Source organism: Lissotriton vulgaris, chromosome 3_1 (genome assembly GCF_964263255.1).
Source record: "Lissotriton vulgaris chromosome 3_1, aLisVul1.2, whole genome shotgun sequence".
Classification (NCBI taxonomy): domain Eukaryota; kingdom Metazoa; phylum Chordata; class Amphibia; order Caudata; family Salamandridae; genus Lissotriton; species Lissotriton vulgaris.
The window spans coordinates 1,620,523,682-1,620,548,370 of record NC_141689.1 but is presented as its reverse complement, the minus strand read 5'-3'; the positions used below and the strand labels follow the sequence as shown (position 1 = coordinate 1,620,548,370).

General features: G+C 43.8%; 1 protein-coding gene across 2 annotated transcripts in view; it reads right to left on the bottom strand.

Moving 5' to 3' along the window:
- Positions 1 to 24,689, bottom strand: part of SVEP1 (sushi, von Willebrand factor type A, EGF and pentraxin domain containing 1) — a 1,018,759-nt gene that overhangs the window by 252,631 nt on the left and 741,439 nt on the right. For both annotated transcript variants that reach the window (XM_086962106.1, XM_086962105.1), the window contains 2 exons: positions 13,749 to 13,922; positions 514 to 636 (listed from right to left, as the gene is read on the bottom strand). In XM_086962106.1, the coding sequence (XP_086818232.1) occupies positions 514 to 636; positions 13,749 to 13,922 (297 nt within the window). The remainder of the gene's footprint in view (positions 1 to 513; positions 637 to 13,748; positions 13,923 to 24,689) is intronic.

The following is a 24,689-nucleotide window of genomic DNA, read 5'->3' as shown; positions in this document are numbered from 1 at the left end:
TTTTCAGCCAAATGCAGCACATTCATTTAAAGAACCTCTAACAAGTAACCTATTACTATTATCTAAAGTGATAAAATGCAGCTTCTTAGGCTATTCAACTGCTTAATACATGAGCCTGTCCAAAGCTGTGGCTGAGAGCTGTCCTAATTATGCACTTTTTAGAGCCCACTATGTGATACCTTCATCAGTGCTCTCTTTATGTGTTACACCCAGAAATGCATAATTTTCCCACTGACTAGCAGTCCTGTCACAGAGATAGCTAATACTTTTAAATAGAACTCCCAGACGCAGTCTTTAACGTGAATTTAATTTGGCATAAAACAGTTTAAGGAAACAAGTCATTCAAATATTGCCTTTCTAACAATGATGCTTCAAAACTCTAAGAATACAGGAAATGTTTCCGACTACAAAACAAGGTTCCTTGACTTTTCAACTAAATCTATTAACTTCTGCTCAAAAACGTTAATAAGCCATCCACTTTGACACCTTTCTGCGCCAAAGATATGATCTCACCTGCACAGGTTTTGCCATTTCCTGTATACGGAGGGATACAGGTGCATATATGGGATCCATTTGTATTGAGACAAGTAGCATGCAGCTTGTCACAGTCGGAGCCCAGGGCGCACTCATCGACATCTGAAACAAAGGGCAAATAGGATAATCACAAAAACTGTAGTGAGGAGGTCCATGCAGGTAGGTTGTAATTAAAGATACTTTATTCAAGCAGGTAACATGTTGAATAATTCCCGACAACAGGTCGTTGAGTTGTGAAGGGAAGCCCCACCAGGAGCAGCCTGTCTGCTGCTCAGCCCATGCTCAACTGTCACTTCACCACTCTATGTCCTAACATTTCGAGGCACATCATGACTCCAACATTCTATTGAGCATAGAGCACAGGCTCTGGCTGAGAAGGAGGTGTTACATTGCAAATGCAGGATACTACATTTTCCTTCCAACAGAAGAACAAATACACTATGTAATAAAATGTAACGAGAGTGAACAAAGGACAGAAAGCAAGGAAGGAACAGCGAAGTGACAGAGTGAACGTCAAGAAAAAGAGCAAGCAAAGCAGAGCGAGGAGAAAGATGGGAGAAGACAAGGAGAAGAAGGTAAAGTGTAAGTAAGCAAATAGAATAAACACATCCTCTACAACAATGAAATAGAAAGGAGACAGTGAGACACATGAGAGAAAATAAGAAATAGAGAGACAGACATACTAAAGACAACCCCTACACAAACCCACTGGCCAGGCAGGCAAGCAAGGAAGGAAGGACAAGGCACAACGGGAACAGAATAGAAGACATACCCAAACACACGGAGAAGAGAAGGAAGATATTCCTCTTGAACAAGGAAAGGAAGGACTGAAGACCAAAGAAGAAATAACAGTGAAATGTGTATGGTCCAGATTACAAGGATGGACAGGAAGTGACATCAAGAGGAAATCTGAACAAATGAGAAACGGAGAAGAAGAAGCGAAGTAAATACAAACAGTATCACTATTCCTCCCCTATTATCAAAGAAACAAACGAAATAAGATAAGTTGTGAAGGGGAGCCCCACCAGGAGCAGCCTGTCTGTTGCTCAGCCCATGCTCAACTGTCACTTCACCACTCTGTGTCCCAACATTCGTCCCTTGCTCACTTTGCCACTGAATTCAAGCAAGCCGGGCTGAAGACGGCTGAAATGCCAGAAACCGGTCCTCGGTAGCTTGTTTCCAGTCCAGGGAAGACATGGCTTGGCAGTTCGGGCTGGACTGTTCCCATGAGGCACAGGGTCAGACTGATTTGCATATGGCCATGTCTAAAATGGGGTGGCAGAGTGGGCTAAAGAACGGTGATGGATTAAACCCAGATCAGTTGACTGGGGGTGAGTGCTTGTATTGTCAACGCTCCGTCCATCATTTCCTTTGGTTTTTCCTCGAGCTTTATAAACTGACACTAAAATGGGAAGACATCAAAAGCAGGCTAGTACGGTGGTCAGGGTAGAGGGGGCCACTGGAATGAAAGCAAGAAAGTGCTTAGTTCAAGCAAAGGGAGCCTATTTCACAGCAAAAACTCCTGTGTCCGCAGAGTAATCTGAAGTAAGCTCCAGTTCAGAGAGCTCTACTGAAGACCATATGGGGTTGCCACCAGCGACACTTCCCTTGCAAATTCTATCACCGTCGCTATCACTACCGCTACCTCAAGAGGAGAATTCCACCTCTGTATCTAAAGTTTGCGTGGAGGTCCCTAAGGGTTCGACCAAGGGTGTAACTGGGAGTGCAACGTTTCCCCTGTTTACTAAAAAAAGTATTCAGCCTCCTGCGACTCAGGGTCCAAAGTTAACCAGCTCGACCTCTCTGGCACCCACCCAGGACGATGCAACTCTCAATCTCTTTGAAGGATGGCACTCCACCCCATGAGGCTACGCAAATGGGTATGACTCCCTCCGTGAAATCCTCAGCAATTTCTTTAGCAACACCTTCAGTTCAAGTAGATCTAGTGGAAGGAGATTCTGCTCTCTCACCTTTAAATTAAGATGTCACAGACCTCAAACCTGTTCAGCAGCCCTTTTTCGAATCAGATCTAACTATGGAAAATGCCGCAAGACAGCAGGCGCTGGAGTCTGTGCAGATGTATCAAGATATGCTTGGAGCTGCAGTAGAGAATGGTGGGGAACCAGTAACACATAGAAATGAAAACTTCTGTGAGAAGCTCGAGGTTCCTTCCTCCGGTGCCAGCTTGCAACAGATGGAAGTGAAAGATCTCCTGAACCTAATACTGGAGGAAATTAGAGAAATGAAAAAATACCAGGCACGAGAGACTGCTATTATACATTTAAGGCTGGAGAAAATTGAGGCATCTATTGCTGGATTCCCAATCAGGCTTGACGAAGTGGAATCTAGGATTGCTCACCTGGAGGAGCAGATGAGCTCTACTATTTTGAAAGTCAATGAGGTGAATGCAGATAAGATCGCTCTTGAGTCACAAATAGAGGACTTGGAGAATTACTTGTGTCGATCAAATCTTCGGATAGTAGGTGTCCTTGAGGGGAGTGAAGGGACTAATACCCTCCGATGGGGGAAACCTTTATTAAACAAAAAGTCCTCCCTGGCCAGGCGGGAGATCTCACGCTAACAAGAGCTCACCGGGTTCCCGCCCACCCCTTTCCAAACTCTAAGTATCCGCAGACAATTCTAGTTAATTTTTCTAATTACAGGATGAAAGAAAATGTTCTTATGAAAGCCATCCAAATGAGACGAATTGCTATAGATGAGAGTACGAAATGTTGTATTTTTTCTGACATGTCAGTGAGGGGCGGTACGAAGGCAAAAATAATTTTTTTAATTGATATTGTTATTTAAAGATCAGGGGGCCCAGTCATCCATTGCGCAGCAATCGAAACTTAAGGTGCTGGTTAAAGGGAAGTTTCGCAGGTAGAAGAAGCCCAGGAATGTCTGAAAGAAATCTCTGTGATAAGGTGAAATTTCTTTCAATGCTTTTTCACTGTGAAAAATGTCTTTGTTTGTTTGGGTAGGGCCGGTCACTAAAGGTGCAGGGTCAAGGCACCCCATCAAGAGAAAGGGGAAAATGTGGTTTGCGGGAGTAGAGGACACCACAATATGGGGGAGGGGAGGGAAGGGTTGGAGGGGGATGAAAGCAGTTGTAAAATGAGCAGTAGCAGGGTTTTGATTGGAAAAAGGGTCAGGAGTATGCAAAATATTGATGTAATTGGAAAGGCTTACAGATATAGGGTAAAAAATATGAGTAAGTGCTGTATTCTTTCGCTCAACGTAAATGTGATCTTGAACAAACAAAAACTAAGGAGTTCTAATTAGATGGCTAACTTCCTTTTCACCCCAAGCACTATTTTTACAGGAGACACATTTAAAGACCGATTCTCCAAGAATATTCCTCCCTAGATGGTACTCGCATGCCTTTTTTGCTTCTGCAGGACTGGCTCAGAGAGGAGTAGCGATATATTTCTGGAGGGGTCTTCCCTGGCAATTCTGCCAAGTGAGGAGAGATCCCCAGGGGAGATGGATATGGGTTGAGGCTAAATTAAACAGCACAATATTGCATTTTATCAACTATTACGGCCTCATTGTAGATGTTCCCACTGCCCCATGTAGAAATAGTGAGATACTTAGGGGGGTACCTGGAAAATGATTATGGGAGGTGATTTTAACTTCATTCAGAATTTAAAGAAAGATACCTCGAACAAAAATAAAAAAAGAGCTCGCACCCTAAATTAAAAAGGTGATTGAGGTTTTAAGACAAGAGCATATTTTGATGGATCCCTGGTGCATTGCCAATCCATCGAAATTGGAATTTTCCTGTGTTTCGAATCAATTCAATACGGCTTCTCGAATTGATTTATTTTTAATATCACAATCCTTGGGCTGTACAACCTCTGACATAGATATTAATCCATTCTCCGATCATTCTCTCACTAAACTTAATATAGAAATAGGGGTAAGCAGGAGGCCAAGATCCAGGTGGCAGATGGATCGTCTCCTCGTGCACGACCCCCAACAGGTGGCTGACACAAAGGACTGGATTGTTGAATTTTTTAAGATCAATGACTACACAGCAGACATTTTCTCAGTTTGGGAGGGGGGGTTTAAGGCAGCGCTTCGCGGGCAAATGATTGCACTATCCACCTCTCAAGTTAAATCGAGGAAAGAGAAAAATGTTTAACTCCAGCAGGCTGTAGTAGAAGCAACAAAGTTAATATATGCACAGCCTGCGGGGATGATGGACGCTAAAGCAAAGCTAGACAGGGCCAAATTCCAGTTATAGGAGTTTTTTTTATCTTGGAAGGGATTGGCAGCTCCAGAACATATCTACAGCGACTGTATGAGGAGAGCCAGATGGTTGGCAAGATGCTTGCCGGCAGTACCAAAACGAAACAGGAGACAGCCACCATCACAGAAATTATTGACCCCAAAACAAGAAAGTCTTTAACGGGTAAAGAGGATATAGCTCAAGTTTTTTTAGAACCTTACTCACAGTTATACACTACTAGATATGAAGCTGGAGCGAATCAAATGAATAATTATTTTGAGGGGGTCGAGCTACCCACTCTTTCAGGGCCAATGGTGGAACAGCTCCTGCTAGACATTTCCGAAGAAGAAATTATAACTGTAATAAAGTCTATTGCAGGAGCGAAAGCCTGTGGAGCAGATGGTCTTCCAATTAAATTTTATAAAACCTTTTTTATAGAGCTGACCCCTTTTCTGGCAAACCTTTTTAATAATATCACTCAGGGAGACTGTGTTCCCCCAAGTTTTAAGGAATCCATACTGGTTATTTTTGTCAAAATGGGGTAAAATGTCAAAAATATTAATTCATATAGGCCAAGTCCTCTTAAAGAGGATTTTAAAATATTATTGAAAATTTGGGCACAACGCTTTACTCCCATCGCCCAGGAGCCAATTCATTGTGAGCAAACCGTGTTTGTAGCTGGAAAGTCCATGTCCACTAACAATAAAATTTTTATGGCAAGCTCTTGACTATGTGACAAATAATAAAATACCTACTCTTATTACCATGGTCGATGCTGAAAAAGCATTCAACCTGGTAAATTGGGATGCACTTTTTTTTTGGTTTAGGTAAATTTGGCATCCCGGCTCAAGTTCTAAATATGCTGAAAAATATTTACGAAGGTGCTCAAGCCCTGGTGATAGTCAATGGAGACTCAATAGGGACTGTGGAAATAAATCGCAGCACCAGGCAAGGGTGCCCGATTTCACCCCTACTTTTTACTTTTTTCATTGAACCCTTAGCTGTAAGAATCCGGGGGAATCCCCTAATTAGGGCTCCATGCGAAGGGATGTCCAAGTTAAAATTATTTGCGGACTACATAATTATGTACCTTTGCCAGGATAAACAGATCACGGCCCAACAGGAGGTTCCTTCTTAGCCAAGGAGTACACGCCTGGATGCACAAGATAATCCATCGGGAAATGGTCCGCTTGTGCACCGCTTTCCCTTTCTTAGTGCCCGCGTACCCAACAAGGAGTTGATCATCCACCCGGAACTGTTGTGTGCGATTCAGATAAAATGAGAGCGCACGTTTTGGGTCCAGACGTTGGAGCCTCTCCTCCTCTCTCGAGGGGTGCGGAGGCGAAAGAAGATGGGCAATGTGATGGATTGCCCAATGTGGAAGGCGGTGACCACCTTAGGCAAGAAGGAGGGCCTAGTCCTTAAAACAGCCTTGTCCGGATGGACTGAAAGGAAAGGAGGCTTAAAAGAGAGAGCCTGGAGCTCACTCACTCTCCTGGCAGAGGTGATGGCTACCAGGAAGGCAGTCTTCAGAGAAAGAAGGTGAAGAGGACAGTTATGAAGTGGCTCAAAGGGAGCGCACATCAGAAACGTTAGAACTATGTTCAAGTTCCACTGAGGCATCACGAAGGGAACAGGAGGAAATGTATGAGTGATGCCCTTCAGGAATCGATTAACGATAGGGGACTTGAACAAAGAAGGTTGGTCAGGCAGCCTCAGAAAGGCTGAAAGAGCTGAAAGATAGCCTTTGATAGTGCCCAGAGCAGAGTCCTGCTGGGCAAGAGAAAGAAGGAAGAGGAGAACCTCAGAGAGAGGGGCTTTGAGGGGATCCACAGCCTTTGCTGTGCACCATGCCACAAATCTGTTCCACCTGCAGGCGTATACCGTCTTTGTGGAGGGACGCCTGGCTGCCAGAATGATGTTGCAAACTTCAGGAGGCAAGTCAAATGGCCTCAACTGTCGCCGCTCAATCTCCAAGCATGGAGGTGGAGACTGGACAGGTTCGAGTGGAGGACCGTCCCCTGCTGCTACGACAGAAGGTCCTCCTGAAGAGGCAGACGAACCGGGGGATCGACTGACATACTGAGTAGCTCGGGATACCAGTATCTTCGTGCCCAGTCCGGAGCCACAAGGATGACTTGTGCCCGGTCGCGCTTGATCTTCTTCAGCACTCTGGGCAGAAGTGGTATAGGCGGAAAGGCATACAACAGACCGCAGCTCCACTCGCAACGAAAAGCGTCTCCGAGCGAGTGCCGCCTTGGAAATTCCAACGCGCAGAACTGATGACATTGCACGTTCTCTTCAGTGGCGAATAGATCTAACCAAGGCTCTCCCCTTCGCAGAAAGAGGCCTTGCGCCACGTCCGAGTTCAGACGCCATTCATGATCCATCGAGCACCGGCGGCTGAGTTCGTCCGCCCTGGCGTTCAGAGAACCTGCCAGGTGTTGAACCACCAGAGTCACGCCCTGATGTTCCAGCCATTGCCGACCCCACTCCGCCCTGTTTGTTGCAGTACCACATGGCGGTGGTGTTGTCCGTGAACACCTGCACTGCACTCCCTCGGACAGACGGGAGGAATGCTTTCAGTGTCAGACTAATCGCCCGCAGCTCCAACAGATTGATATGGAGCCGGGACTCCGCCGGAGACCAGAGTCCTCTGATCTCCGCCTCTCCCAAGTGGCCTCCCCAGCCCTGGAGGGACGCGTCCGTCACAACTACGTGCTCCGGTTGGGGAAGGGAGAGGGATCTGCCGTTGACCCAATCGCGGTCCGTGAGCCACCACTGCAGCTGTCTCGCAGTGCCCTCCGAGATCAGGACATGGTCGGACAGGTTGCCCCGGTGCTGGGCCCACTGAAACTTCAGGTCCCACTGCAGAGCCCGCATCCGCCACCGTGCGTGATGCACCAAAAGGATGCAGGAGGCCATCAGCCCCAGAAGCCGCAGCGTCAACCTGACCGAAACTCGGAATAACGGCCTGAAGATCGGAATCAGAGCCTGAATATCCTGAACCCGCTGTTCGGGCGGATAAACCCGAAACTGCGCCGAGTCTAGAACCGCTCCGATGAAAAGGATCTTCTGAGAGGGGCACAGGTGTGACTTCGGCACATTGATGGAAAATCCCAGCTGGTGCAGGAGATCCGCCGTAGTCTGGAGGTGGCTGACGACTGTCTGGGGTGAGCCCGCCTTCAACAACCAGTCGTCTAGGTAGGGGAAGACTGAGACCCCTAACCTGCGCAGATGAGCTGCGACCACCCCCATCACTTTCGTGAACACCCGTGGTGCGCAGGTAAGGCCGAAGGGGAGCACGGTAAACTGAAAGTGCTCGTGGCCTACCGTGAACCGCAGGTAACGCCAGTGGGCCGGCAGGACGGGGATGTGGAAATACGCGTCCTGCAAGTCCAACGCTACCATCCAGTCTCCTGGGTCTAGGGCAGTCAAGACCTGAGCCAGCGTCAGCATTTTGAACTTCTCCTTCCGGAGGAAGCCGTTGACGTTCCTCAGTTCCAAGATAGGGCGTAGGCCCCCTTTGCCCTTCTTGGGTACCAGGAAGTAGTGGGAGTAGCAACCACGTCCTACTTCTGGCCCAGGAACGCGCTCGATGGCCCCCTTGGCCAAGAGGGCCAAAACTTCCTCCTGCAGAAGACGCAAATGATCCCCCGATACGCGGTGGTGTTGCGGTGGCATGGCTTGAGGGGTCGTCTCAAAGGGGAGGGAGTAGCTGGACGACAGTTTGCGGCGAGTGGCTGGCGGCACGTGTGGGGGCGCCCCTTCCTTGGCCACGAAAAGAGCGAAAGACACCCATTTGCTGGCGTGGGGCCGAGAGGCCCAAGGACTTGGCCGTAGCCCTGGAGTCCTTAAAGCGCTCAAGCGCGTGGTCTGCCTTGTCGCCAAAGAGGCGACGGCCATCGAACGGCATGTCCATGAGGGTGTTTTGGACATCTGCTGAAAAATTGGCGGATCTCAGCCAGGCGTGGCGTCGTACCGCCACCGTCGTAGCCATCGCTCTGCCCAGCGAGTCAGTAGTATCCAGTCCACACCTGATTGAATACTTGGCTGTGTCCCGGCCCTCCACAAGGGCTTGGCTGAGTTTGGCCCGTACCTCCAACGGACACTCTGGCAGCACTTTCGCCACCGTTTCCCACAGAGAGTGGGTGTAACGGCCCAAGAGGCATGCGGTGTTGGAAGACCACAGTCCCAAGCTAAGGGACGAGAAGATCTTCTTACCATAGTTCTCGTACCTCTTGGACTCCCTGTCCGGCGGGGCCGGCGGGAAGGCGGTCTGGGAGTTAGAGGCCTGGATGACCAGACTCTCGGGGGTGGGGTGGGAGGACAGGAAACATGGGTCGCGCGGGGCCGGGCGGTGGCGTCTGGCCACGTTCCTATCTACAGGCGAACCTGTAGTGGGCCTGGACCAAGTGCCCAAAAGAACGTCCGTCAAGGCCTCATTAAACGGCAACAGAGGCTCCATGGAGCATGACTGCGGCTTAAGGACCTCAGTGAGGAGGTTAGTCCTCACGGCCGCGACGGGGAGCTCAAGGCCCAAGGCCTTGGCAGCCCTCATCAACACCACACCATAGGTAGCTCCCTCCTCCGAAGCCACGGTAGGAGGAGAGACAAATCCAGTGTCTGGAGAGGTGTCCAGGCCACTGGCTTCCCCAAGGTCTCCTGTTCAGTCCATGTTAGGCTGGCACTCTCTGGCCAGAGGGTCCTCAGACCCCTCCCAATCCTCCTCATCCCTCATCTCCTGAGATTCAGGGTCGTAAGTGAATGAGGTCGGTTCATAGAAACTAAAATCTCCAAACGGCGTCGAGATCGGCGCCGATAGGCGTCGACCCGACGTCGGAACCGATTGAAAGGAGGCATCGGGGACTGCGCCGCCCGAGGACGACGCCGGAGGGGACACCACACGGACCGACGCCGGGGGGGTCGTAAGGTCCACCGGTGATGATCCATTGCCCGAGGAAGGTCCAGCGGCGCCCTGCGGCGCCGGGCCTGAAGGCGCCGACGACGCCGGGGCCGCTGTACCCTGCGGCGCCGGGCCCGAGGGCACCGGCGGTGTCGGGATCGTGGGGCCTTGCGGCGCCGGGCCCGAAGGCGCCGGCAGCGTCGGGCCGAAGCACCCAACGGCGTCGGGGTCAAAGCCCCCAACCCACTAGGGCCCCCAGACGGGTTCGCTGGGCCTGAAGGCGCCGCGGAACCTGTCGGAGGAGAAAGGGACTTCATGGCCATGAGGAAATGCTTGATCTCCTCCGGCGTCGCGTTCAGCCCAGGGACCGGGGGGTATGGGGCCGAACGCGGCGCCCGCGACTCCCGAGGAGCCCGTGGGCGGTGTCACCCGAACCCCCGGCCGCATCGTGCGAGGGTCGGGGGAGTCAGAAGAGCGATGATGCCTCTTCGACTTCTTATGCTTCTTACCTAACGACTTGGACCCGGAGGGGTGGTGCCGACTCCCGGAGCTGTGACGGCTCCATCCCGCGACCTGTCCCTCGACCTCCCGTGGGACCGGGACCTCACACGGCGCGGGGCCGACTGGCGGAGTTCAAGTTGTGTGCAGGAGCGCTCCCACCTGGCCTTGCTCGAAAGGGCCCGACAGTCGGAGCAGGCCTCGTCGTCATGGTCGACACCCAAACACGTCAGGCACAGGCGGAGGGGATCCATGACCGACATGGTACGGTCGCACTCGTCGCAATGCTTGAATCCGGGCATCCCTAAAGGCACCGTCGGAGTCGTATAGACTTAGAAGTGGATCAAAAGATCACAAAAAGTTAGTCAAAAAGTGACTAGTGAACTGCTCTTTCCAGATCTGCGCTGGCTGGCGCGGAAAAAAGAACTGACGTCAGCACGCGGAGGCGGTGTCTAAGTACTCCGACGACGTCATCACGGCACCCACGACGCCGACGACGGACGCGGAGCCGCAGACGACGCCTACCGACGCGCAAGGGTACTGCTACGCAAAACTTTCCGGATCCAGTCTGACGCCTGGGGATATTCTAAGGTAAGGAATCTATCACTAACGTGTCTCTTTCAGATCTACCTAGCTGTGCGAAATAAAATTAAAACCCTATTGGACAAGTGGTCCCTGCTGCCATTGACTTTGATCGGTCGCGTAGCACTCCTTAAAATGTAAATTCTTCCACTTTTATTATTTTTGTTTATTAATGTACCCTTAAAAATCAATGCTAAATATTTCAAAGAAATTGACTATGTTCAAGGAATTTGTTTGGAATAAAAAGGCGCCAAGGGTTAAACTGCCCATATTACAACTAGGGATAAATCAAGGGGGTTTAGCCTTACCAAATATCCGTACTTACTATGAGGCAGCGTTCTTACATCTTACAGCACGTCTACTGGAACCTTACGATCGGATGGACAAATATTTTTTTGAAAGAATGATTAGGGGGTCTGGCACACAAATTCCAGTTTTTAAAAAAAACATCTAAACTACCGAAAAAGTCCCGGTATAGGACTATTCGTAACTATGCCGATCAACTCCAGTCCTTTTTTAAACAAGCAAACTCGTCTGGGTTTGCCTTTTTAAAATTGGAGGAATATAGGGGGTTTGGCCTGCAAATTCATTCCAGTCGTCTTAGGAGATGGAAGGACATTGGTTTTGAGAATCTGGGCCATTTCTTCATTGTAAATACAGTGATTTCTTGGGAAGGAGTACTAGGTAGAGCTGGGAACCGAATTAAGCCAGGGTTCTTAGAATATATGCAGATCATAAACTGTATTAAAATATACAATCTCCTGCCAAGCGGGGTTCCAATTGCCCTGGCTAATGCTCTATATAAAGTTAAATTAAAGGGAGTTGGAAATTGGTACTCCTTACTTATGAAACACAAGGCACTCCCCCTGGTGGATGATTTTTTGGGAAAAATAACTAAGGAGACTTAATGTTCCTTCTCTCATCAGGAATGGCAGGCTAAAGCCCGGGTAGGAAGCAAGGCCCTGAGAGCAGCTAATTTTAAAAGGATGGCTTTTTTGTCATGGTGGCTGGCTTATTACACTCGGAAAAAGCAAAGCAAATGTCATGTAGAAGTGAATAATACATGTTTCTCCCATGGTGAGGGAGATTGGCTTCATATATTTTTTACATGCCCGAAGCTTGAAGCCTTTTGGAGTAACATTTTTCTAGCAACGAGCCAGTTATGATGATGAGGAATACCATTGTGAAGGTGAGAAACAGCAAAAGACAGCTATGAAGTGGCTCAAATGGAGTACACATCAAATATGTGAGGTCCAATTAAAGTCTCACTGTGGCATTACAGAGGGAGGATACACATGTTGGAGGCCTTTCGAAAACCATATCACGACAACTCATCAGAATAATTAGGGCTGGTCCAGCAACTCTAAATGGTCTGAAAGAGATGAAAGGCACATTTTAACCCTTCCTAGAGCAAAGCCTTGCTAGGCAGCAGATAAAAGATGCAACTAAATGTCAGATAACTTTGCCTGTAGGAGGTCTATTTGCCATATGTTCACCAATCCACAAATGTGTTCCAATGATAGGTGTATACTTGCCAGGGTGCACCAAACTGCCAATGTCCAAACTTGAAAATGGAGATTGTAAGAGGCTGGATGAAGGACCCTTCCCTGTTGCTGTGACAACATATATTCCCACGGGAAGCCCAATTAGAAGATAGATGCCATTGTCCAGAAGCTCTGGATACCATACACTCCATGCCAAATCCAGGCCCACAAGAATGACATGGGCCCAGTCAGTCCTGATCTTCTCCAGAACTTCAGGCAGAGGAGGTATTGGTGGGAAGGCAAATGGGGGGGGGGGGGGGGTCACAAATTCTAATGTGTCTCCTAGCAAGAGACACTTTGGAATCTCCAATGTGCAGAACCATTGACATTGCAATGGTGAATATATCGAAGCAAGGTTCTCCCCATTTGTAGAAAAAGTCCTTGTGTTACATTCAGGTTCAATTGCAGCTCGTGCTCTGCTAGATGTTGATGGCTGAGCTTGTCTGCCCTGGAATTCAAAGACCATACTGGGTGGCACCTGGAAAATTCTGTGATGGTCCAACCATTTCCATTGGAGCAGTGCCTCCAAGCACAGAGTCTAGAACCCCAACCCACCATGTTTGTTGCAATACTACATGGGTCGATGTTGTCTATAAGAACCTGTATGAGCATTTCCTTGACGGATGAAGGGATGGCTCTCAAAACCGATGGCCCGAGCTTCAGAAGGTTAATATGGAGCTGGGACTTTACCAGAGACCAGAGTTATTTCTCAGGTTGCCCTCTAACCCAAAAGTGATGCATCATTTACCCCCATCAACTCTGGAAGGGGTAGGGAGAGGGGTCTGCCTCTGATCAGGTTTCAGTCCAGTAACCACCACTGCAGATCTTTCGCAGTCTCCTCCACAATCTGGACATGGTTGAAGATGTTCCTTTGATGTTGGGCATATTGAGACTTCTGATCACACTGCAGTGCCTGCAAATGCCACCTGGCGTGCTTCACCAGCAGGATGCAGGAGGCCATTGGTCCCACCATCCTCAGAGTTGACCTTCCTGAGATCCAGGACAGAGGCTAAAAAATCTGGATCATATCCTGAATGTCCTGGACTCTCTTTTCCAGGGGAAAGGCACCAGACTGAACCATTTCCACAATTATAACAAATTCTGGATGGAAAATTTACTTTCGAAACACTTGAAATATTAAGGGATTATTTTCCAATTGTTGTTCCTGTGAGATTTATCATGCGGGGGAAGTCACACCCACTTCTAGAGACTATGTTTGACCTTGGTGCGTAAAATCTTGGCACCTTGCAAACCATCTACACACTAAGAGGATGACGATTCTAATTCTCAGATCAGAAAAATACTTAGTGAAAAAATCAATAACAAACAGCTCTAAACTTGTCGATTCCGGATCATCAGAGGGTACCCTCTAATTTTCATTCCACAAACACTGTGAACTCAAGCAAATTCTGCAGATAAAATGAACATGATATAAGTAAACCTCACATCTCACCAAGGCAGGATGGAGAAATGCCATTCCAACTTCCATTGTCAGTACAGAACATCCTGGAATCCCCCAGAAGGTAGTAACCACTGTTGCACTGGTAAGTGACGGTGCTACCAGCAAAAAAGTCCTCAGCAGAGTAGAATCCGTTTTCCAAAGCTGGGGGAATTCCGCAGCTGATCCCTAAAATAAGTAGAGGAAATGGGGAGATCTTAATTGCCATATTCATTACAAGCTGGAACCTGCTGTTTCTCTGAAAATGCAGTCAAATGTTTGAAATAATGTTAAGCTAGAAGCACGGTTGACTGCCATACCAAAGCCTGAGTAATGTATGCATTGACACGAGTTCATTCAGAGGCTCCTGTCTGGGTCTCCAATTCCAAGAAAGCACAAGTTTGTTTCCGAGTTCTTAAACAATCACGTTTACACAGATTGTAAACTGAAATGTATAAATTGTGCGCATGTTTAGGGAAATAAAACATCATACACAGTTTAGGGACTTGTTAGTAGGTGCATCAAGGGACAATTTCACAACACTTTTTATGACAATTGAGAACTGAATAGTATTCCGTTCCCAGTTGATAGATACGACTATTGAAGCTCTGATCGCAGTCCTGAGGAATAAGGGTGGGGACTTCAAAGTTCCAAAAGGAATGTCGTGGTAATTTCCACTGCACATATTGTGCACATCAATGCAGTCATACATCTGTAGGTAAAATCTGGACAGGATTTTGCAGATCATTCAACAGTGCAAAGCAGACATTGAAACATTGTGCTAGTGCAAATTAAGCTGCCATAGTGGTAACATTTGTATAGTATAAAAAAGAAAATGTGTCTTTGTACTAGATGAACGCACACGTGTGGGGCATTCTACAAATGTTCATTGAGTATGTTGTGGCTAAATGTATATCAGTTTCATTTTTGCGTAATAACGGGTTAATAGTAGTTTTCTAAAAGAATATTGTTTCAAAACGGAGAGACTGGTAAGTGGTTTCTGTTGTGCATAAAGTTTACTATTATGATAGTCAAGAACAAAACTGAGGCTCCTATTAATGAAAAATATAGTAATCTACATTTTTCCATACACGCAGAGTAAAAGCCTCAAGAAATCATTTGTATGAGGGTAATGAAGGGCAGTAAAAAAGCCAGGGTGAAAAGTATGGGAGATATACAATTAAGTATGTAAGTGCTGATGTGCATGATTCTTTTAAACAAACATTATAAAATGTGGGAATATAAAGTTATGATGTAGACCCCCGTTTTGACCTAGGACTGGCAAATTTCAAAATTGTGTTAAATATTCAGGAAGGCACGAGGCCCTGCATTTTGAGTCAGACCACTGGACAGATTTTTGCAGATGTCAGTGTGATATCAAGGATATAGAACACGCTTTGACACTCTTGTTTTAAAGAACATTGTCAAAGCCAATAGGTCTGTCCTGTAAACTGTAAACGTAAGGTAGGCCTATCGGCTTTGGCAATGCTTGATAACGTATGCTCTGATACACTAATTACTGTTTTGCGTACTCTGCACCTGCCAAAAGACACGGGAATGAAATCGACAAAAAGCACAAATACACAAAAAACACTCCATAAAAAGTGTACTTCATTTTCATATGCCCTTGGCGTTTTGAAAACAGCAATCTTTACATTCCTAAGGCAGGATGCAGTGTCTTAGAACTTTACTAGACTCCCCTCGAATCAGTCATACATCCTTGCTGTAGCAGGCTGCAGTATTTTGAGGCATTACTAAATGGCTCTAGTGTCAAATACTTGTCCTTGCTGTAGCAGTCGTGTATTACCTCCTTATTATAGGTCCCTCGCATCAAGCAAGTGTCCCCGAAGTAGAAGGCTCCAGTACCTTAAATTAGTCCACCACTGTATACAGCTGTTAAGTTTTCAATTTATGTGTGACTTTTTGAGGTTTTCAGAAGGCTTATGAGGCAATGCCTTATGAGTGAAATCTTGCATGGCATTTTATATAGCAAAGAAGAAAAGTAAGTGTTATTGCTATGTAATATCAAACCACCCCTTATAGTGCAGCGTTACTGTTTAGAAATTGTATTAAAGCACCTGAAACACTCCTGCCTGTAACAGGGTTTTAAAGGAAACAGTTCTGATGTCATACGATACAGAAGTCATTTAGCCTATTGTTTGTATCCGTTACATGGGAACGGTCAGGCGTGGACCCGGTAGCCTAGAGCAGCCTGGGCAGTATTGTACAGAGTGTGGCCCTGCAAGTTGTGAACATGAGTTACTTCGAAATTCTGCAGGGTGGCCTGCATTTGTTTACAGATGGAAGAGTTGCAGCACGCACAGTATATAGTACAATACTGCTTTTGAATCATGTGTATATGTAGTGATTGGCGGTTGTGTCATCTTGAGGATTTTGGAGGCCCAGGTAAGGCATATTTGGGGGCCCCTGCATGGAAAAACAATTGAATGCAATTAACTATTTCATGCTAATGCAGTACCTTACGAAGCCAAATAATACTAGATTATCACACACACAAACAGTTGCAGTAGATCCTTCCTGAGACCTCAAAAATCATTGGAATGACACACGGCATAGAAACAGAGGTAGAGGTAGGCAGAGTGGGACAGGGGTCTAAAGAGAGATAAAGGATAGACAGGGGTCACATAGGGAGAAAATTAACTTTCCCAGAGAGCCTTCTGGTGGGTGGGGCAATATCTGACAGGTATTTAAAATGGAAATTGGGCAGCCAGCAGCGTCCATCTAGGAAGCTATTATCTAGCACATCTAGGGAAAGCAAGTTATGCTGGGATATTGAATGCTTAATAAGTGAGAGTGAGGAAGGAATATCAAATGTTAGTGAGATCTAAGAAGCTTTAAAGAAAAATGTTGGGTCTCTCTACTAGAAACTATAGAAAGTAAAAATATTAAAGGTTTCTGGAGGTTTGTCCAAGATGCAGCGGGACGATCTCCAGGAACTATGAGTTGTGACGTTGATGAGGCTTCATGGGAGGAGCACCTAAATCAATTATACAAGTGTAGCAATGGGCCAGAAATTAGTGGGGAGAAAACCTGGAGGGGAAATGTAGTAAAAAATCGAATTCCTTTAGATTCGTTTGAAAACGTAAAGAACACCATTAAGAGATTAAATTTAACCCGTGCGGCAGGGCCTGATAATTTACCTGCAGTAATAATTAAAACAGAGTTAAATTGGTGGGCCCAATTTTTCTCAAATATGTTTACAGCAGTACTAACTTCAGGTATAATCCCAAAATCATGGAGGGGAGCCGTAATCAGGCCATTGCACAAAAAAGGGGATAGGAAGGACCCAAAGAATTATAGATTAATTAATCTATTAGATATTGGTGTGAAAGTGTTCTTCAAAATAATCCTGGGAAAATTGGAGGAGAAACCCAGCAACTCGAGTCTTTGTATTCGAGTTGCTGGGTTTCTCTTATGTTTCTTAATTACTTGTCTGTTTTTTGGGTATTTATCTTTCTTTCTCTAAAGCCTCGCATCTCTGTTTGATTTTCTCTTTTGGTTGGTTTGTATTTGTGCTGATACGCTTGCAGGAAAATGCGAAAATCTTAGTAAAGATATATTTTTTTTAAAAAAGGAAATAAAATGTGTTTAAAAATAAAATAAGAAGTTATACACATAAGTTCAAATGAAAGATTATATTATTAATACATTTTGTTAAAATTTAATTAACATTTAAGAATAAAACTCAATAATTAAATATTTAAAAATGCTAAATTGTCACATTTACAAAATGAAAAATCTAATTGGGAATATAAAGAAAAAAGGTTATATAGGAAAATTGATTTAAAAAAAATAAAAAAACTGTTTTCATTTTGTACAAAGGAAAAGGATTTTGGCAAAAATTAAACACTTTCCCCAGTGGGTGTAAGTTGGAATTAGAATATTAGATCCAAAATCCCTCATATTAAACACTTTCTCTAACAACTATCCGGTTATAGTCAGGATAGTTAGTCGGAACTTCTTATAAATAAACACTTTTCCTAATGAGGGTGGGTTTGAATTACGAATAGCGAATCCTAACGTCCCAAAACTATACACTTCCCCCCAGGTGTGGATAAGGAATCAGAACAGTAAATCTGAAATATAAAAATGCAGTGCTTTCCTCAATGGGTGTGGGTTTACAGTTAAGAGTAGTAACTATGGGCTCCTCAATAGTTAACACTTTTCCCAATGCGTGTAGGTTTGGAATTCGAATATTAAGAAAACATTTTCCATAAATAAACACTTACACTATGGGGGTTGGTTTAGAGATAGAACAGAAAATTTAAATGAACAAAACTAAACTCTCTAGACAGTGAGGTTGCGTTTTGTGTAAGAATATTTAATTTAATCACCCCCACTAGAATTTTACTTCTAATAGTCAATTGATACAAATACGTTTGCATCGCTTTAGGAAGGAAAGCAAATTACATAAAATATTATTCATATTTGTTTTACCTTTTAAAATCTGAAGCTACTTACTTTTAAAATAAGTAACCAGTACATGTGTTAGGTTTAGAAAGATATTTAGAATTATCAAAACTGTTTAACATTTGTAGAAACTCAAACCTTTTCAAAATGTTCTAAACATTAAATAATAATGTAAGTATATTTTTTAAAAAAAGGTCACATATAAAGTACAGATAATGTATAGCTAACAAATTAGACTTGTTTTATTTAAGAATATAACTTTCAATCAAATACATTGTATAAATACATTTGAACAGAGATAATAAACATGCTGTAAACATATTATATGATGTAGATTAAAGTAAGAAACAATTTTAACATACATTGATAATGGTGATAAAGGTATACTTCATATAAAATAACATTAATGTTCATAGAGAAAAATCAAATTACAATTGTTTTAAAATAAAATACATTAGTTGTACATTAATAAATACTTAAAAGGAAGTATGTTGTTGTTTATTTAGCCATAATCATAAAAAAATCTGTTTTTAATATTTATATATAGATGTCTAATTTATGAAAAAAATGAACTTTTTAATTTTTATATAATTGTTATAAAGCATAAACAATTACCCAAAGGCATCAAGGCACTGTAGCCAAACATCAAGAACTGGGCCATGTCCATAAAACACTGTATTAAGAAGTTAGACTTTTTATTGATTTCAATGTAAGTAAACTTCAGTTTTTTTTTCCTTTAATTGCAATTTGTACCACTAATTGCATTCTGCTGTCTTTTGAATTCTTCTGCGTGCAGCTGAAGTTGATGAGTTTGGTGATGCAGCTCTTTGTTTCCAGTAAGGACATTTATTTTTTAATTTGTAACTAATAGTCCGGGGTCATGTTGGTCTAGATTGAAGTGTCGTAAGGGTCTACACTGAGATGACGTTATAGGGTTTAGGTACAGTGGTTTGGTTAGTTAAATTTACAAAATCATTATATTAAGGTATCTATATATCTAAGACCATAGTGTATCATCTGGTGAATCCATAGTGTATCATCTGTTGAATCCATAGTGTGTCATCTGGTGAATTTTTAAGTTATTGAGTTGTAGTTTCTTTTAGTTGTTTTATGTAGGAGGTGTTTGTATTTTGTATTCTGGCTTTGAGCATGGTTTGTTTTGTAAGTGGTAATGAATGCTTTTTATTTACAGGTAAAGTAGTGCTAATGGAAAGAATATTTCATTTTTTTAAAGATATATTTTTCCATTTTTAAAAGAAAATAGTTTGAACCATTTTAAAATCAAAGTATTACAATAATTTTATTTAACTTTTTTGGTTTTCCTGGAGAGTTTATTCATTTTATCTATTTTGGGGGTTTTGGAAAGACTCCTAGGATTTCACAAGGAACTTTTCAATTGCTTACTTTTTTAAGCTGGAGAATTGTATAGCATTTTTTGGGGATTGTTTTTACAATGTTTTTTTACATGAGGAATTCCTGTTTTAAGCGATATCATTTTATACTACAACAGAACTATTTATGTTGATGTATGTTTTATTACAGGTTGCTATATTGTGGAAGTATGAAGCATTGCTCTGTATAATGTAGTTGGTATCTTAGCCTTATGGAAGTATAATTTTTATATAAACTTTTATTATTAATTAATGTTATTAGTTTAAAAACATTGTAAATGTTCTTTGATGTTTCATTACTGTTATGTACTTATTTTTGGATTGTTAAGGAATATATGGTCAGATTTCGTTTGGCTGATGATGACGGACCATCAAAAACCATCTGTTTACCAGTTCATAGCCATGGAGGTTCATCCATCATATTTAGATTATTGAGGTTTGTTGGTCTGTGAACCATCCGCCGCCTCTACTACATTTTCCATACTCCATTGATGGCAGTTTCTCCTAAACATGATGGACAGAGTGACGTGAAGTCACTTCTCTGCCCCCTGTATTTAGAGTGGGTGTTTTGATTGACACCTCGCTCGACATGGTCCAGCAGGTAAACAGGACGGTCTCCACATGTTGGGGTATTATCAGGATCTTTAGGAAAATCACACATTATCTCTCCCTCCAAGCCCGCAAACAGGTCGTTGTTGCTTTGGTCGCATCACGGCTAGACTATTGCAACGCGCTCTACGCGGGCATCAATAACGGTCTGGTTCAACGCCTGCAGATCGTCCAAAACGCGGCAGCTAGGTTTTTCCTTGCCGCCCCTAGCCTCTCCTCTGCCACTTCCGTTAGGAAAAGCCTGCACTGGCTCCCGATCCAGGCAAGGATCACTTTTAAGATCCTGTGCCTTGTTTATGGGGCCTTGTCTGGCGAAGGTTCGGAAGGTTTAAGATCCCTGCTGATTCCTTATGTTCCCAGCAGAAATCTGCGCTCCTCTAACAAGAATCTCCTATCCGTCCCCTGGTTTCGCAGAGTCAGGTGGGGGGGAAGGGCCTTTTCCTTCCTGGCCCCCAAACTCTGGAACAATCTCCCCCCTGAATTGAAGACTCAATCTTCGATTATGCTTTTTAGAAAAGCACTAAAAACGTGGCTCTTCGCTGAGGCATATTGATAATCCAGCACCTGGCTCCGGTTTTATATTTTTCTGCATTATATTTCTTTGATAGGCGCCTTGATGCCCGTTGGGCTACGTCGCGCACTATAAGATGATTTTCATTCATTCATTTTCAGAATAGTGTCCACCAAAGGAAACACTCTGTTGGAGGAAAAAGTGTGCAAATAGCCAACCACAAAACCTACTTATCACTATGTCCTTGCTACTCCATACCATGGTACTCCATCTGACAGTGGAGGATGAGCAACAACATAATGCATCACAAAATGGAAGGCAATTATAACTTTTTCTAACTATTTTAAATGAGATACGTCACCTACCAATGTGACTTAACTTAACTTTATGGACACTAAACAATATCTAACAAAAATGTACAATGTCTCTGTTTGCAGATTTTTAGTCAAGGTGCAAGGTGTGACAAACATAGTACTAACGCTCAATAATAAAGCCTATCCTTGATACCACGTTATTCACTTATCGTGCACACCACAATCAAATGATTTAACCATGTACTCCTAGTCGATATGTCTACAGCCCAATTACTGATGTTACTTTAAATCTGGTACATTATATCAAGAGCAGAACACACACTCATGTGCCACACATTATACACATAAACATAACCTATGTTTTGGCCATAAAAAAATGTATGGCACTGAGTAAATGTAAATTTTAATTTCTGATGATATTCCTATATTGAAGCACAAAAGTGATAACGTTAACTGCAGTCACCTACACTCCCACTCTGGAAGACATACACACTAAGCCCTCTTAGCAAAATTTCCACTTCTTTTAACACACATGAAAAAGGATATGCAACAAATAGGAAATCACTAGACCAGAAAATGGAAGCTAATGGTTAACATAAACAAATTATTGTAATACTCATTCATGCACTGCAAACATTGTAACACTTTAAATAAATAAATATATTTACAAGTTAATAATTGACACAAATTGTTCCATTATAGGTTTCTGTAAACACAATACAAAATGGTACACAAAATTATTCCTCTTGGATGCTTGAAGTCTTTCAAAAAGAAAATGAACTGAATTAAACTCTGGGGCTGGGGAAGACAAAGCTAGTATCATATCACAGCCAGCTTGCCTCTACATCATAGTATTACTGTCCTCCTCATGGGGCTCTCTATCCTCCTGAAGCGGATTGATGTTCACACACCTACGTTTTGAGATAGGTGGGTTTTGCAGGATTATTTTTAGAGCGGACATGGCCAGGGGTTTCTGGGGAGAAATATCTACTGTTATGGTGACGTTTTGGGATACGCAGGTTTCAAAGATAGCTTCAATCATGGATGGAGGTCTGTAAAATTGTGGTGGGCTTTGGAACGGGATCAGGGCTTTCAATGGGGTCAGGTGGTAGAACCGGTGCTTCAGGCAGCAAGTTTGCCAGAAGCACCGGTATCAGAGGAGGCACTAGCAGAGACAGGACCTCTCTGTGAGGCAGAGAGGTTGACATCCAGGATGTCAATTACCTCGGACAGCCTGACACCATGGACGGCAAGCAACAATGCTTCCTCTGACACCAGTGCTGGTGGAATGGGGCTAGGGAAGAGGTGCAGAATGGAAGGAGACCACATTCTGTTTACTGACTGGACGATGGCTTTGTTCCAGGGGACAGGAGTGATGTGGTAGTGATTGGAATGGTGGTGACAGAAAAAGGAACAGATGTGGTGGCCTGTGTTATTTGGGCTGCCACAATCGAAGGTCTCAGATACTGATGTTGTATGGACCTACTGGCCAGCCCCATCACCCTTATTCCCACTGGGTTCATTGAAGTTGATGGCTAATGACTCCCTGCGGCTCTCTTCCTGGTCCCCGAAGTGTGGCCTCTGTCTCCCTCACTTTGCTGACGGAAGCTGAAAACACACATAGAAACAAATCAATTACGCAGTACAGAGGTAAATAACAAAATTGTGAACACATCAAAGAGGTCCAAAAACCATACATTTTACTTCAGTACATAGAATCTGACTTGTAATAATGTTTATGGGCTATATGGCAACCAGAAACTCAGAAAAAACATGTGTGTTTATGTAGAGGGTACTTACTCTATTCCATATGTCAGGGAGTACCTCATTCACAAAAGGCATTATCAATGTCATCATTAAAGTCAATTCAATTAAATGTAAGTGCAATGTTAAATGATAATAGGCACAGTCCCCAATAACTTGACTGTTGGAAAGGTAAATTCAAGAGCCTGAGTCACGCTTGGCTCTGATTGTGTCATGGGCTAAATCAGCAATGATATTAAAAAACACATATAACAGGCAGATGCATCATTAATGGTTGTAGAGTACATTATGTACCAAATCCTGATGTACTATTGTTAAACAAATATAAATCAGGATCATATACACCTTCCAGGAAAATATTTATGAATGAAAAATATGTATTTGTGTATCTTTAGTCAGGTATTGCATTTTACTTGTGAAAGGTGGTTGGTCCCCTAGGGCACTGTGTTTTTAATATCCCTTGATAAAATCTACAGTAAATAAAGTAATCAAACTCAATTTTAGACAAAGAATATACAGAAATAATGTTGTTTAGCAGCAGCTTGTGTTTTAAGCACAACGTATGTGAAGATATGGTTAGGAACAATTTTCCTATTGTAGATGTGAAATGTAATCACTATGACTAAATAAATATAAAAACCTAAATAAAAATATTCATAAGTGCTGTTCATGTGTGTAGCTTACCTGTCTCTCTGCTCGCCAATGTAGCTGGATGTAGTTGGTCACAGCCCCCTTCTCAAGGATGTCAAATTCCTCAGGCGTGAAGTTGGTGGCCCTGTTATTTGCACCTTCTGCCTTGGTGGACCCTAACAGAAGTAAATAGGAAGCAGTGGTGGAGAAGGTGTGCTAGAGTGAATGGCTAGTAGGAAAGTTTCCTAATGGTTTTCAAAAAGTGTACACCATTGGGCTTGAATTTTCATTAACAGACACTTACCTGGCCTGTAACAAATTTTGAAAATCATCGACAATATAACAAATGTGGGACAGAGGCCTGTGGAAAAGTAAAGTACAGACTGCCCTTAGTAGTATGTCATCTGTGACAGATACCAGGCATCCGCTATGTATATACAGTACAGAACAGCGCAAACCTAGCTTAATGATGTAAACCTTGACGACTTCGATCCCCAAATGTCACCGATTACCAGATCACTTGGATTCACCCAGGACACCAACCTCTCCGTCAAGGTGCATATTGCCAGAAAATCAATGATTTCCTGGTGCCAGCTCTTTGTTCTAAAGAAAGTCGACCTGTTTTTTCCAGAATGCGATTTCAGAACTGCTGCGCAAACCCTTGTACTTCTGCATCTGGATGGTGGTAATGCCATACTTCATGGCCTTCCAGACTCAATAAAGGCATCCCTTAGGAGCATCGTACTCACAGCAGTATGAGATCACATCTCCCCATCCTGATGAATTTCATTGGCTCCCCTTGTCCGCACCATCTTCAAAACCAGCGATGTAATTTACAAAGCCAACACAGCCAGCACCCCTCTTACCTTGCCGACAAGCTCAGCATATCTGGTGGTATTCTGCACACCCGCAGACAGGACACCATCAGAAGTGTAAAAAGAAAATAACAAGACAATAGACCAATTCCATCTATGCCCCTGGATCTGGAACAACATCCCAATACCAATCAGGACCCCCAACACTGCTTAAATTTAGAAAAGAGTTGAAGACTAAAATCTTTAAAGAATACTACATCACAATGAATTAACAATCCACATCTCAGTTTCCTCTCCTATTAATCGCTGACTTTAAGCTTGCCTTTCACCATGTACAGTGCTTGTTACCTTTTGGCTAGGTTTGCTCTATAGAAAAACAATATACACACATAAATATGCAAACATACATGTTTGGTCCGCCATCAAAAACCACCATAGTCAGCATAGGGTATGTCAATATTGCAGACCGGTAGCACATTATTGACAGAAGC